Raw genomic sequence first — 16,142 nt, forward strand, 5'->3', positions numbered from 1 at the left:
AACCAGCCGCTGGAGGCGGTGGTGGTGGCTGGAGCGGGGAGCGCTGCTGCGACCCTGCGTGGGAGGGGAGTCCCTCGGGGGGCGGGGAGGCGAGAAGGAGTTTCTTTCCTTTGAGGGTGGCAGAGCACTGGCACAGGCTGCCCAGAGAGGTTGTGGAGTCTCCCGCTCTGGAGACATTCAAAACCCGCCTGGACGCCGTCCTGTGCAACCTGCTGTAGGTGACACTGCTCTGGCGGGGGGGTTGGACTAGATGATCTCCAGAGGTCCCTTCCAACCCTGACCATTCTGTGGTTCTGTGAGTTCGCCTTGTTAGGCTGCTGGAACATGGGACAAGAACTGGCCTTCAAGGGAGAGCTGTGGTTTACACCAGAAACCATGTTTACTCTGGGGATAGGGGTGGGGAAGATTAAGACTAACTTGTTTCTCCCCCCTCCCTGTTCTCAGTGATCCCTTACAGGTCAGTTATAATTCCCATCAAAAAATTAAGCAATGCAATAACCACATCAAACCCATGGATTTGTGTGTCGGGAGAACTAGGAGATACAGGCGTAATGCAGATTCCTAAAAACCACCTAGAAATGACATTTGAGGTGAGTACTCACTCTTTACATTTTACTTTTCAATTTGAAACACGCTTCCAAATGAACACTAATTTGGTGAAGGCTTATTGTCTTAAGATCACGGCATTTCAGATTCTGGCCAGGTTTTCAAGGTCGCTGTACGTTCAAATATGTACAGGAAAATAATGCTGCCTGCCCCTCCTACACTAGGTGAAAGTTTCCTGTGAGCACATACCACTTTTAATCACAGGCTTCGCTCCTGTCCCTGTCCCAGCCCAGGGATCCTCTTCTCACCTAAACAGTCCGTTTCCATGTCTCACTCCCTTCCACGTCTCACTCCCTTCCACATCTCTTGGCCTAATTTTCCCTTTCAGGGCTCATTTCTGACTCCTCATTTCCCATCCTAGTTTCTTTTCCTTTCTTTCAGTCTGTCTTCCCACTTACAACCACCCCAGTCAGGTCCCTTTCTAGCTCTGGCCAGTTCCAAATTTCTTCTCCTGCTCCAGCTCCTTGTCCGGCATTGCTGCTTTCCATCCATCCAGCCAGCTCTTCAACTTCTTGGCTTCATCTGCTTCATCTTCATCACCCCGGCAAACCGTAGAGCCACCATCTCCATCGGGCTCTGTTCTCCATGCTCGCTGTGGTTTTCTCTTCACGTTTGACAGCCCGGTGTTCCCCTCTGCTTTCCCACCTATCAATTACAGGTTGGCTTGGTGCCACCTCAGAGCAGCTGGTAGCGGGAACTGCAGGGAAAGCCCCATCAGTCTGCTGTAGCTCCGGGCTGTACTGTATCCAGTAAGGAGTGATTTCATAGGAAAATCTGCTACTAAAATTGAAGTTGCATCCATTGAGCATACGCAGACTGATCTTCAACAACAATAGTAAAAAAACCCCAACTTCTTGCCAAATAAAGGTAGATTTTGACCGGGATAGAGAGGGTATTTTCATGATACAATGGCTGCTTCTAACAAGCAAAACAACATATTTAGACATTTCTAAGGACCATACTAACACTGTTCTGGAATACGCCTTTGGCTGAAGCTTTCCTAAAATATCAACTTCGGTAGCCACCCACTATGGAAAACATCAGCCTGAGCTGCTTGTTCGGCAGTATTAGAAGCAATGAAAACTAAGGTCTTGTGGGGGAAGTATTTAGGTGACGTTAAAAGATGTTGCTGCCAGCCCCACCTACAATTACATATCGCACTGGAATTCACAGTCCCTTGTTTTCCTTGTTCTGTCTCTTTGTGATGTTAAAAGTCTCATGGTAGTGATTTTTGTCTTGCCCCAAAATAAGCAAATGGATCTTTGAAAATAATAAATGATCTAAGGACTGCTTCCTCGCATGAAGTGAGTCAGCTGAAGGTCAGTACGCTCAAAATGAGATTTTGAAAAGCTGTTTGTACTGAAGATCTGTTTCTTCTACAAAGGCACACCTTTTTGTCACCTGAGCTCAGAAATTTGTAATTAATGCTTCTCAGAAATATTCAGAGTGAGTGCTCACAACAAAGAATGTAATCTCTTCACAAGCTTTTAGAAGTTTTATTTCAACTTATTTCTTTTCTTCTGTCTTAAAATCATTATTCTGTTTTTCAAAACTCTCTGCATGTGTGGTTGAAAATACTCGCTGTGTATATCAAAGGAAACTGAATAAAAACATACATTTGAGACCATCTGTGTGCATGTGGTGGGAGGGTGTGTTGTCTGTTGTTTTTTTTTTAAATTAAGTAAAAACTGTTATTCGTTTCAGTGCCAGAATTTAGGGAAGCTGACGACCGTTCAGATTGGTCATGACAACTCAGGGCTACTAGCCAAGTGGCTGGTTGATTGCGTCATGGTCAGAAATGAAATAACAGGACACACGTACAAGTAAGCAACAAGTTTTAATTTTCTTTGTCTGAAATTCTTACTTGTTCAATCTAGAGAAAGCAAGGTGGCATTCATCTTCTCCTTGGTTGATGGAGCACTGTGGGCTGATTTGGGTACCCGATGGGGTTGAGTTGGTCTCCCCCACCCCCGGTTCTCTCATTTCAGAAGCTGTAGTTGAAGTCAAATAATCTGATAAATATTAAATGAGACTTGAACGTAGGACTTTCTTTGCATCTCTCTGAGACAGGACAGACAGTGCGGATACTTTTGAAGTGACTCATATGTTTGTGTCTAATAATTACATCTCTTGATTTAAAGTAGTGTGGTAAAATTGTGCACAAATGAACTCTTTAGACCCCCGAGAGCTGGAACGACAGTTTAGAGCAAATCTTTGGTTTCTTTTTCTGTTAAAAATATTCAGATGTCTAAGTACTATAACAAGTGTACAGAAACTTAGATTACAAGAAAGTAAAAGGTTTTGCTGATTTCTTAACCTTAACCTCTTGCATCAAAATGATCTCCTAACTCATCATTGGTTTTACAAAACACCTGGCTAAGCAGACCTAATTTTTTTCTAAATATGGACTCGGAAAAATATAAGTCACAGAGGTGAGCTCCAGAGCTCAGGGTTGGCCACAGTGTATGGTGGAAAGTAGGAGGAAACAGGGTGCAAGGAGGTATGGACATGCGCATGGATTTCATTAGGACTGTGGATGAGGTCAAAAAGTACAGCAATAAAATGTGAGGTGAGGTTTGAGTATGAGGAGACATCACAGCCTCAGTTGGGTAGGAACTCTGTGTGGGGGTTTAATTGTTGATCATCAGAATTTTTGCAAAGGCTGAATATCAGTTATGGTTGCAAGTGAAAAATAACTCATCAGAAATCAAGATGAAATATGCATCTAACACTCTGTTGTCCCATGCTTTCATGCAAACTTTGCATATTTCCCTTTTTCTAAGGATGGAGGTGAATGTAGTTTTCTGGTTTGGTCCTATCAGTTGTAGTGCCGGGGATGCTGCCTGCTGAGTTCTGATTTGTGAAAATTTTCTGGCTACAGAGTATTCCCTGCCCGTTAGCAGTGTTTGTGGGCGCTAGCTGTCCCTCTAACTTGGAGATCAAGCTAAGCGACCTGTGTGGCTGACCTGTGCTTGTGCTGGCTGCATGGCAGGTTTCCCTGCGGGCGATGGCTGGGAAAGGGCGTTGACGATGGCAGTTTGGAGCGAATACTCATTGGAGAGCTGGTGTCCTCCACCTCTGACGAAGAGCTGGGAAAGCAGTGCCGTACCCCACCCCAGCAGAAATCTCCTACCACGGCTCGAAGACTGAGCATCACTTCCCTCACAGGGAAGAACACCAGTAAGTCCTTTCCTTTCTCCCCAGGGCCCTAGAGAAGGGGGCAACAACTGTTGAGAAGTAAAGCTTCTGTGAACAGGAGAGCTCCTACTGAAGCTAGGCTTGGTGCAGAGGAACAGCTGTTAGCTGATGAGTTTTTCCTGCCTTGGTTTGTGTGTCTGCAGCTTGCTCTGTCACTGTACACGTTGCCTCTTTCAACATCCCTGTTTGACAGTTGAGAGATAATAATCGCTTTTCTTGGAATGTGGAGATATGAGATAAGGGAGGAGGAGGCAGCAGAATTTGCAGTAGCTGATGCTGCTCAGCTTCCCGGCTCGCTTTGCAGTCAGTGGGAAGACAGTCCTCTCTGAAGGACAGTTCAGAACCTGATGTGGATGCTGTGAACTGCCTTCTGGAGGAGCACATCTCCAGAGGGACCCTAGGTGACATCAACTTCACAACCCTAAAATTAGCTGTTACGAGTAAGTGCACCTGGCTGCAATGGGGCATGGGACTGTAAGGGCCACGTGAGGCATTCTCCGCTAAAGCGTACAGATGAGCACAGTGTAGATCCTGTTCATAAATCTGCCCAGCTCCTGTAAAATTAGAGGACATGACTGCTGAAATGTCAAGCAAGGAAAGATTAGCCTCCAAGAGTAATGCAGCATTTGAAAACTGCCATGGGACCACTGCAGCTATTCAAATGTGTAAGTCCATACTAGCTGGAGGAGTGGGCACCAGAGCTACTTGCAGAGAATTTCCTTAGGTCTGAGAATGCTGAGGCCAAATAATTCATTTGTCTGGTGAGCTACATGAGGCTCTGTGTTAGATCTGCCAAAGACTGTGGAGGTCATCATGTACTAAAATGATACTGAATTACTCCATGCTTCCAAAATAACAATTGTAGGACAAGCTATAATAGCAACCTACATATGTCTGAAAAATTAGAAGGGACTCATAGAAGAACAATGAAAATGATTGAAGTCTGGAAAACATCTACTTAAAAATAATTTTTAATAGTTCAGTCTGTTTTAATCAGAAAGTGAATAAGGGACTAGATAATTTTCTGCAGGTGCCTGTATAGGAAGATGAGATGGTAGCAGGTGGAGGCACGGCATGTTTCAGTAGCAGAGGCATACAGCTAAAGAGATTCAGAGCAAAAACATGGCATACATTTCAACACAGAAGATAACTTACCCTTGGAAGCATTAATAAGAAATATTCTCTGCCTGTGGCCCCTCACAGTGGTACAATGATTAAACAGGTGCCTAAAATAGATACTTGCTTTGGCTCAATAAAACATTGTGGGTTCAAGTCAGGAATTAACGAGTGCTGGGTTTTCTGGCCTCTGTCATGTAGAATTGAGTGAAACGACTGGGCTACAACCTTTCAGCCCATGTCTCTTCGTGTGAGGGTTGCTGTGCTCTATGTGATGAGCAAGATGTGATTAACTCAAATGAAAAATTTATTAAGCCAGATCCTTGGGTTGTGCGTTTTTAAGTAGGGCGATTTGTTTGACTATTCCAGGGTTACTCATCAGTTGCATGTGATTAAGGCTCAGATTTACCCAAGACAAATGATTGCCTGAACTCTGTTAAAGATACAGAATAATTCCTGCAGTTCAAGCTATGTCATCATGAGAATTTGATGAATGTTTTAAAGTTGGTATCTTCAGCTAGTATGCTCTCCATCATTTCACAGAGCCTAATGCGGGGCAGATCCAAGAGGGAATTGGGGAAGCCGTGAACAATATTGTGAAACACTTTCACAAGCCAGAGAAAGAGGTACTTCCTACTTTACATTACTTGCCTGGTAACTACAATGCATGTAAATATTTTTATAAACAGAAATGGAACTGAAGTACTCGTAGAGACTGTTAACCTTTAGATTTGAAGCTTCTGGCATACAAACAAGGGCAAGTTGTACTTACAGACTCACCCTTTCCCACAGAGAGGGAGCCTTACCATTCTGTTGTGTGGAGAAAACGGCCTGGTCGCAGCACTGGAGCAGGTTTTCCACCATGGATTCAAATCGGCTCGCATTTTTCATAAGAATGTCTTCATCTGGGATTTCATAGGTAAGCTGGTATGTGACTTGGAGGCAGAAGGAGAAGAAAGATTAGGGCAAAATTACTACTCACGCACAGACCTCGGATTCTCATCAGCTAGGGTGCCATTCATTCCTGCCTACCACCTGCTCCAGGTTGCTTAAAGTCAGTGAGAAACAAGATGGAGGATGAGAAATACTGAACTCTATAAAAGGGATGAGTGTGAATCTGTGCAGGAATTTAAGAGCACTTCAGATTCTAGTCATTTATTCATAGCCGAATGTTCAAACAGCTGCTTTTCTACCCAGAAAGAAGGTAGGCTGGAGGTTGGGGTAGAGTAGCAGTCGATGTTAGGGGGAGAGCTGGGAAAGGGCAGGGAGTGAAAGGTTTAGATTTCTAGCTGTTTACAAGCTCTCCTAATCACCACACTGCTCTTTTGGTGATGTTTATCTGTAGGCCTATGTTGCAGTAATTTAAGACATACTTACTCCCTTAAAACATGCTCGAAAGTTGAGATACGTGGCCTGAGGGTAAGTGCTTACTCAGAAAAGGTGAAAAATCAAAGCTGATGGTATCACTTACAATGAAACCATTGATAGGTACTCTGGTGCGGCTCCTTGATGTTTCCTAATTGTATTAGACATCAACCAGTCTGCTGACCACTTCTTTGTAGCAAAGGTGGAGATCACCACCTACCTATGGTCTTCTGAGTGAGGAATCCATATATAAACTGTGCAATAGCTCTCAGCGGGTTGGTGTTTTTAAAGATTCCCTTGTGCAATTCTATGTCGCAATAAAGTACTTCTGCTCACTGGGTTCTGATTTTCTCCCTACCGCAGAGAAAGCTGTTGCTTATTTTGAAACCAGTGACCAGATTGGAGACAATGAGGAGGCCCTTTTGCTTCAGAGATCTTCATGCAAAACCTTCTGTCATTATGTGAATGCCATCAATACAGCTCCAAGGAACATTGGAAAGGACGGCAAATTCCAAATTCTGGTTTGCCTGGGGACAAGGTACCTGACTGCTCTTTGTTATATGTGTCCTCTTGCATTTGACTAGAAGTATATTTTTACACTGTTGTTATTACCTTTAGTTTTCCATTTTAAGACATCTCATACCTATCTATTATCCAGTACCTATTCTAGGCAGCTTTAATACTGCATGAAAAATTGGAGCAAAGAAGCAGTTATGATATATGGCTAGTGTCTAAACTGCTAAAAATGTTTTGAGCTCTTTTATAACTGTTAGCTTGACAGTCATATGTATGAAATCTGTCTTGAAAATGTATTTTAGATGAAGTGCTGGCTTTGGGAAGGAAGAGTTCCTTTGCAAGAGCTGATGCATTTCTAAATCCTCATTGAATCCGTTTGCCTATGAAAATGGGATGCCTGTTACAATTTTGACAAAAATATTCCAGATGAATCTTTCTTTACTAATAAGATGCTTTCTGTCTTGCACTTGGCGGGGGAACTTGGTTGTATTTTGGAGGGTGGAAGTTGGTATGTCTAGAAATAAGCACCATTTTTGTCTTACCTGTCTGGATACATGAAAAACCAGTTGGAAAACAGTCTATTGTTTTTTTCCTGACTTTTACTTTCCCTGTTCCTGATCTGAAAATGTTGCTGAATTCTTCCGAAGTTAATTGTCCAATTCTGCTGATATCTTTCCATCTTCATTCCTGCAGTATGTTCAGTTACCTGTATTTTAGCAACAAAATTAAGGGTTATGATTGCGCAGGTAATTTTTATGTGCAAACAACATGTAAAAAGACTGCATGTTTTGGGTTGTGTTCTTGGAGAGGAATTTCAGTTTGAGATCTGTTGTACTTGACGCTAAAATAATTCCTTTCATCCACTTTGCAGGGACCACTTGCTCTCTCAGTGGATCCCGTTGCTGGCAGAGTGCCCACCCATTACAAGGATGTATGAGGAGAACGCTCTCCTACGGGACCGCATGACTGTCAACTCCCTTATCCGAGTCCTACAGACATTGCAAGATTTCAACATCATCCTAGAAGGATCGCTTATTAAAGGAGTGGATGTTTAGCATGGCTTTGCTGAGAACTTCATTATTCCTTTCCCAAGCAAGCAAACCGCAATTGGAGACCTGTCAGGACTTGAATGTGATGGTAGTGCACCACTGTAAGGCAAAGCTGCCGGTTGAAGCGGGAGTGGAAAACCCTGTTTGTGCCCGATGGGGACTGTTCTCTAAAGCTGCAGAAAGCTAAGATGCAGTATTGTAGTTTATTTGAAACAGAAATTTAGTATAAAATAGAATATTTTCATGTGTTAGATGTGTGTAAATATGCTATCTTCTTTAAGAAATTATATTACTCTAAGAAATTTTTCTTAGACTGAATGTTCTTGTTCTGACCATGAGTAGCTTACGCCCAGGGGAAGGACTGGGGGGAGGGAAGGACCGAGGTGGGAAGGGATGCCGCTACTTGCTTGCAAGGAAGAAGCCAATCAATGTGTAAATACAGCGCAAACTCAGCAGGGCTTTTTTCAGGTATTGCAAATTAATACAGCAAATATCCTTATGTAGCCATTGTGATTGTCTCACTCTTGGAAATGTTGTAAGCATATGCTGGTTTACCCTACTGTACATGGTCTCCCTTTGTTTTTTTGTTTGTTCAAAGACTCAACCCTTTCTGCGCACGGAAGTTGTGAGTCGTCGACTTCTTTTGTAAGGTCTTTTCTGTCACTTCTGTTGATCTCCAAAAGGGGAGAGAAGTGTTGAAATGCTTAAACACTGGAGAAGGAAGACTGCTGTCAGCCTCGGAGCCTGAGAGTATGACACCTGTTTAAGTGGTGCCGCTGCAGCCTGAGATTGGGAATGATGGCTTGCTTGACTTGCTCGGTGTGTCCCTTGCCTCTCTAGATGTTCTGATGATTCCCCCATGCCCTCAGCCAGTTTGTGTTGTGGATGACTTTTTTTTTTTTCCTTCCATTTTGAAAAATTTGGTTCATACCAAATTCCTGCTGTACTTGAGAAGAATCATTGCTGTAGAGCCACAAACACTGATGTTGCTGTGCTACCGAACTGTATCAGCTGGTTTTGAAGTGCTGACAGGTTACGAGTCTTCCTTTACCTGCAGAATGAGTGTTCCTTGGAAGTACAGGATCTTTGATTACTTTTTTTTTTCTTTTTTAATTATCCAGCTACAAAAAAAAAGGAATGAAGCAAAAGGAGTAAAAAAAAAAGCAAAAAGAATCTCACTTTGGTATTTTGAGGCTCCTCTCCTACCATCTTTTCAGTTAATGTGTTAGTAATATAGCATGTATATATAGGTTCAGCTCTTGAAGAGGAACTGGGAGCAACTGAAATCCTGTATGCTAAAAATTTAACAATAGGTTACATTAAAATCATCTTGTGGATACCATGCAGCAAACACAGAGTGTATTTTCCGTTCTTGTGGATAGCAATTGGAAGGATTTGAGGGCATAGTTAGCTTCATCTGGTTTTAGGTTTTGGAGGTTAGTTTAAATACAAGTGTTTGTTTTCCCTTGTTTATTCCCTGTGATTTTGCCCATTTTGTGCGTGGATTTCTGTGGATGTGTCACTGTCAGCTGTGGCTTGGGAAAGGCCCCTAACTGGTACTGTAAGTGTGTTGCCTTGCACTGTGCTCTCAGGTGGCATTAGGAGGGACTTGGGAATGGTGGGCAGTAGCAGGTCTCGGTATAGTGTGCACGTGGTGGAGAGAGGGATGAGAGCTAAGGAAAAAGAAAGAGGATGAAAATTAGGGTTTGCTTTCTCACCTGCCTTTTGTCAAGCTTCTCTACTCTCCTGTGATCTTTCTGCTGTCCAGTTCTTATAACAGCAGTCACTTTGGTGTCAAAATTTCACATCATATTCCCAGGCAGAAAAATCTTTGTGTGACTTTGCTTCTTTAGAAGTGAGAGTTTTATTATAGAAGGTTTTTTGCTTCTAGGAAAGAAGTAAAACAACACTATCAGGGAGTCATTGACTTTAATGGGAGTTCCAGGTTTTAATAACCATTTTTTCCTCCTGGGCTTGTACTTCCTTAAACTGGCTAAACTCATCCCAAATACTGTAGGCAGCACGGCCATGTCACTACTGTGGGTGTGAGTAACTAACATAAAGGCTGTAAATGGTGTCATGAGTTAGTAGCCAGAGCCCACGGCTGTGCGACAGCTCTCTTAACATTTCCAGAAATGTGAAATCAGGAGTGTTAGGGTTTTCTGTGTGGCCAGGCAAATCTGCTTCAAGTCAGCAGATGATGCATGACAACCCTTCAGCAGCAATTGAAAATGCATCCCTAGTACTTAACTCTATGAGCAAATTACACATGTAGCACCAGAAACCATGTGGCAGCATTATTTGGTAATGACTGCTTAGGATGTTTTGATTTCTATTACAACTCAAGCCTTTTATGTCTAATGACTGCTATACATGATTTTTTCGCGCCCAACCCAGTCTAAGTGACTTTCATTTTACTGAAATAATAACCTCTTTAGTCCTTGGATTTCTTCGCAGCATCATCTGCATTTGCTAGCTGGATTTTTCTTGAAAGTATACTGCTGCATACTTCTCCAAAGACTATTTATGACTTAAGCAGTCGCAAGATTCATCCACCACGACACGGGTTAAGTGCAAGCAGGATAAAGTAGAAATGTGGGTACATCTAAAGGTCGAGCACAGATGAATAAGCCACACACAGAGAGAAGGGCAATAACTATATAAACACTTTCTTAAGTTAAAGTAAGTCAAAACCTTGAGTTTTAAAATTCAAAACAGGGCCTTCCCCCATTTCGAACTACATTAAGGAACCTTTAGGACTTACTTTTAACACAATTTCACGTCAGCTTTTTCAGCAAGTGTTGACTTGTTTGGTTTTGTCAGGTTTTACATCATATTAATAGTACAATAAAAATCGTATGTCTAATATTTCCTTGTAGGCAATAAAGCACCCTAAGATATGTTGAAAGGGACACAGCTGAGTGCCTCAGATTCCTAGAAGACTAGTTATTTGACAACCTTGGGAGTATGGTTCTTTGTAGTGCATTTTTATTCTACCATGGGTTGTTTTTTTTTTAGTAGACTACTTTTGTTTATTGGAAACTGTGAGGTTTTTCTGTAAGGTTTACAGAAATCATTCTACCCACTAGAATGGTGAGAAACCCATCAGGATTCTTCTAAGCTAACACAGTTTTTACTTCAGTGTTAAAGCACCTTCATTGGTTGAGAAAGGGAATCTTGGAAAAGACCAAAGCTCTCTGGTATCTACTTTTTTTTTTTTTTTTTTTTTTTAAAAAAAATCCTATCCAATACCTGTCCGCAGATGTCTGAGTTTGCATAGTCCTCTTATACTAACATCCAGCATGGTAACTTGAGAGAGTCAGAGAATCAAATGCCTCACTGTTGTACAAAATGTGTATTTATAATTCTCTGAAATGAATGAAATTCTACTGTTTAGTGAAAATTCTACTCGCGTTTATTCTGAGTTGGTTTGTGTAATTAGATATCATTGTTCAAAAATGTCTTTTTAGAATAGTTGTGAGATGGCATATTTGAGAAAATTCCTTCTTTCAATCAAATGAAGGTGCGCATCTTAAGGGGAAATATTGTATGTTACACTTGAAATGTACAAATGTGCCCTGTATAGCTTAAAATGATCCTTAAATGTCTCCATTAAGTATATTTCGTCTTTACATTCTTACTAATGAATAAGAACTGGATTATTTTCAAGACGACATTAGTAAAAGTATTGTTATATCAAGCACTTTAACATACATATCATAAACTGACATGGGTTTTTCAGGTTTTGAAGTACATTGAAATACAGCTTTTCATGCTATGTCCTTTACAAATAAAACTGTGAGAATAATGGTTGGTGTCACTTTCCTTGCAGAGTAATGGTGAGATTCGAGTCTCAAGCCAAAGAGCTGATCTGAACCTGGAGGGCGTATTTCGTAAAGGGAACCAGTAGAACAAAACCATTTAGCTGACAGTGACTCCTGGCACTGGGAACTTGCTGGAGCAAAGAGGGGGTGTGAGGGTCTGCTCTCAAAACCCACCTTTCTGCCTCCCCTGACACAAAAGTCTGACTGCGCCGAGACTGCCCAGCTCTTCGTTTTCAAGGTTCAGGTGGAAAGCGCGGCTGATTGAAGGGAAGAAATGGGATTGCAGTGAAGTTTAGCAGGGTGGCGTTTGCTAGGCAGCCTGGGTTGCTCTCCCTTAGTATCTGCAGTGCATGGGGAGAAGGGGGATGGAATCCTGTTGGCAGAAAAATGGGAAGAGTGGGATGAAATGTAGCCGAGGGTCTCGTTCGTCTCTTCACATGGATTGCTTTAATATGTGAACTCGGGGTTACGCTGGAATGAAACTCATGCCCTCCAATCTGTTAGTTAGCACATCTCATAAGCAAAGAGGTTGATAGAGAAGAGAGTGGTGCCAGCAACAAAAAAGGTGCAAAAGAATGCTAGTGAAATGCCCTGCTTAGTAATTAATGGCTTTTCTAAGATGGACTGGATTTTCAGAGATTCGCCCCACCCTGTCCCTCCCAGCTCTAGCTCTGCTGGAATTGGCAAAAGTATGAGATTTTTGAAAACTGCATAGTTCCCTGCATGTGTGCGTGTGTGCACGGTGTATGCGAGGTGGAGTGTGTCGGTTCATTCATTTTAGCTCTTGGTTTTGAAAAGGCAGAGAATCTCAGGAGAGGACTGAAAGTCTCAGAGCTTTGGACTGTATATGTGGAAATCCTCAAATACCTCGTTTGATGATACTGAGGTTTATCAACAGCGTAGCAGAAAAATTGTAGGATCCCATGAATGTGAATAACATCCATAGAGCTGCTTGTGGTCAAATTTCAATAGGAGGAGCGGCCATACTTAATACACCTCCTTACGAAGTGTGTTAGGCTTAGGTAGGTAAATTAGAGATAGTGGCATCTGACATCTTAAAGGCAGTAAGTATTTGAAGTAAAGCAGGACTAAACTTGTCCAGATGAGGAAGTGCAAATAACTTCCTCTCCACTGCGCTGTCATTGATGCAGTCTGGCAACACTACAATGTTTTCCGCAAAGGGTTAGTAGAAGAAAACTTGTCTGAGAAAACTTGCACGGGTAGGAGTTGAAATAGCTCACCCGTCTAGTTTATTCCTTTCCGGCATTTCGGGTAAGCTTGTTGGAATAAATTGTGCTCAAGTTCAGAGCAAAGCTGCTTCCTCGACTGTCACCCCCTCAGCTCAGAGGTTGAGGCTCCTGTCATTGCAGTCAGAGAGCATTTCATTGCTGACGTTCCTGTTTTCTCTCCCACTTTTCCATCACACATCCATCATTATAAGTTGGTTTGAGCTCAGTGCAGGATGTGAAGGGAATGGGAAAATTTCTGTATGGGTCTGCTATCTGGTGGCTGGTTAAGGTAAACTGTCTGCCCAAGCCACTGCGAAGCTGATTTGTCAGTGGAAAGCTGTGGTTCTGCAGGAAAGCTTGACACTTTAATGGGCCCATCTGTATTCCCCACAGACCTCAGAGGGCATCTCAGCTCCTCTGAAAGAACTTCTGTCAGAAGAGGATGTGACTGGGCAAATTATTTTCTCCTTTAACCAAGCCCACCTTTGTCTGAAAGGAAAAAAAAAAACAAACAACAAAAACCCAAACAAAAAAGCACAATATCTCCCCTGCCCCCACCGCTCCCCAATCCTTACCCACAGCATATTTTTCAAAGGACGTTGCTGTAAAGGACCTCATTGCTGTGTGATCTAGTGACAACCTTTTTATCATTCAATAATTAATTCAGTGGGACCCACAAATGTAAAATAATTGTGGTTTATATCAGAGAGGCTCCAGTATTCACGCCAGTTACTCTAATATGAGTAATAAACTAATCTGTAAAATATTTTTCCTCCTGCTTGTAGTGGTTATGTGAGACATGTGCAAGTCTACTTGTCTTTCACAAGGGGTAAACACAGAAAACAGCCCAAACTTGTAATTCTTTCTCTTTGTAGAAAATAACTCTCCTCTCCCTAATACAGACCTCATAGTTTTGTATGACCCTTTCCCTGAACGATCCATTTACTCTTAGAGCAACTCGTTAAAATGGGTGAATCGTGGAGCGCCCTGTTCACCCAGCCTCAGGTGTCCAAGCCGTGCTGTAGGGTGAAGCGCTAAACAAGCGAATGCGGTGAATGAACAACTGAGTTCTACTTGCAAAGTGCGTTTGGCAGGGCTGTGCAGCAGATGTAATTCCCGAGAAGCTCAAGCGCGTATCACAGAGCATCTATTCTCCCAGCGAGAGGCAGGTACGGAAAATGCAAGAGACATCCCAATCTTCACACGGCTCATCCAGTGCCAGATTCTCTCCCGCTCCTATGGCCAGCTGATACAACCCTAAAGTAAAATTAAATTAAACTCCTCCTGCAATAGCAGCCAGATGTTGGGTTTGGTGCTCTGCAATCCTTGCATTCCTCCTGCTTTCAGCGAGAAGTTTCCACAAAGGCTGGTGTTAGCCTAGGGATGCCATTTTCCTTACCCTGCCTCTGCAGCCAGAGGGAAGAGACAGACTCCTTCAGTAGGCCTTGCGAGGAGAAACCTCACTTGGCTGCTTTTAATTATGCCAAGAGAAGTCCAGCAGAGGCAGCTTGCAGAGGCTAAGCTAGCATTAATCTTTATGAATATCCCCCCCAGCATTGTCATCCCATACTGAGTTTGTTTCTTCAAACGCATCTGAGTGATACATTAGCATGTTCTTTACACATCAAAAAATAAAAGTTTAGAAGAATGAAATCTAAGGGCAACGGACTGAGGTAGTTGTATTTTTTACGATATATTAATAGTTTAGACATGAAGACAAATTCTTTATTTGCCTTACAGAGGCATGAGATAGAGACCAGAAAATGTGGTTTTAATTTCTAGGTGTCTTTGAACTTCCACCAAGACCTTTAAGCAAGTCGCTTACGGCATATCCCATTTTGCAGCTAGGGAGCTGAGGTACAGAGTGGTGGAACTTCGCTGCAGCCGGTCTCTGCCTTGTCGATCTCAGCTGCTCAGCTTTGGGTTAGCAACTGCTCATCCAGCATCCACTGGTGTGTGACTGAGAGCAGCTTCTCAATGCTACTGTGACAGAAGTACCCTGAGGTCTCATCTGTGGTTAATTCCACTTTAAAGGCGTTCCTAAAACCTGTTGATTTGTGGTGTTGTGGGCATGTGCAAGTCTGTCTAGCTGTGTATGGTTAGGGAGTTTTGTAATCATTAGGACAGAGGAACAGGCTTTCTTCATACTTAACTACAATATAGTGATTACAGTTGCTATCTGCAATGTGATTAAGCACTACAGAAATGCGTATAAATACTTGCTTGTCTGATGTGAGAGGAAAAGAAAACACATGCTTTGCAAGAGCAAGTCTCTCTGGCTTTTCATCCTGAGTCTAAATCTCTTCCATGCATAAGTCCACCTTGCAAACTGTGGCTGCTGGGACAAGACAAGCTGTCAAGACTAAGAAGCAGTAGTTGTGGTTCCGTGGAGGTGATGGGGATGCCTGCAAGCTTAGCTTCTCCTGGTCTGGCTCATGGCAGGAGGCAACAGGGTGTCTGAGAATAGAGGAGACCACCTTGCTGTGTGTAGCTACATCATGTTAATCCTCTCCAATCTCCGCCCCACAGCCTGGCCCTGCTCATTGCAAGCCCAAATAGATCATCGCCAATGCCAGAAAATGCATGGTGGAAGACATCTGAAGTGCTAGCAAGAGATTTCCAACAGTATTCAGAAATGGTCAGTACAATTGAGAGGCATCTTTGTTGTTGTTTTTAAAGAGGCATGGAATTAATTTCTAATGAACTGGGATGTCAGCCCAAAGACTGTGCTCCTGTACTTGAGATAGCTGTGAGCTCTTGCATTAAGTCTCCTGTTTCTTCTGCTCAATGCTCTCACCTGAATTAAGTTTACCTGCTTGCACACATGCAGCTTTTGAATGGTCGTTACCCAATGAGATGAATAGGTTGTGCTCTAAATCAGACTCCCCAGCTTGGAATTAATGTGGCTATTGGCTTGCCTGAGATGTAAACCTCTTGCAGATGCTCTGTGGTTCCTCACTGTATAAATAGTATGAAGCTGGCTGAAAGTGGGTGTGGTGCACAGGATGTTTCTACACACACACACACACACACCCCCCCAATGACTTTTAGAAAAACTGCGTTCAGGGAATGTAAGTGGAAACAACCCCATGGCTCTACCCAGCTTTCATGTTCTTAAAGCTGTGGGAAAGGTTTCCATGCATGGTAAGAGGAACACAGGAGAACTAGGAAAAACTTGCAGACCAGAGAAACTATTTAGTTCATCCTCTGCATGGATTTTGTTAGGAGAAAATTTCAGA

General features: G+C 42.7%; 1 protein-coding gene across 1 annotated transcript in view; it reads left to right on the forward strand.

Moving 5' to 3' along the window:
- Window positions 1–8,319, forward strand: part of DENND5B (DENN/MADD domain containing 5B) — a 70,218-nt gene extending 61,899 nt beyond the window's left edge. The window contains exons 16-22 of the mRNA XM_009883637.1: window positions 445–590; window positions 2,311–2,429; window positions 3,599–3,786; window positions 5,464–5,546; window positions 5,713–5,839; window positions 6,649–6,823; window positions 7,673–8,319. Coding sequence (XP_009881939.1) covers window positions 445–590; window positions 2,311–2,429; window positions 3,599–3,786; window positions 5,464–5,546; window positions 5,713–5,839; window positions 6,649–6,823; window positions 7,673–7,856 — 1,022 coding nt within the window. The 3' untranslated portion in view covers window positions 7,857–8,319. The remainder of the gene's footprint in view (window positions 1–444; window positions 591–2,310; window positions 2,430–3,598; window positions 3,787–5,463; window positions 5,547–5,712; window positions 5,840–6,648; window positions 6,824–7,672) is intronic.
- The last annotated feature ends 7,823 nt before the right edge of the window (window positions 8,320–16,142 follow it).

Source organism: Charadrius vociferus, unplaced genomic scaffold (genome assembly GCF_000708025.1).
Source record: "Charadrius vociferus isolate BGI_N301 unplaced genomic scaffold, ASM70802v2 scaffold304, whole genome shotgun sequence".
NCBI classification, from domain to species: Eukaryota; Metazoa; Chordata; class Aves; order Charadriiformes; family Charadriidae; genus Charadrius; species Charadrius vociferus.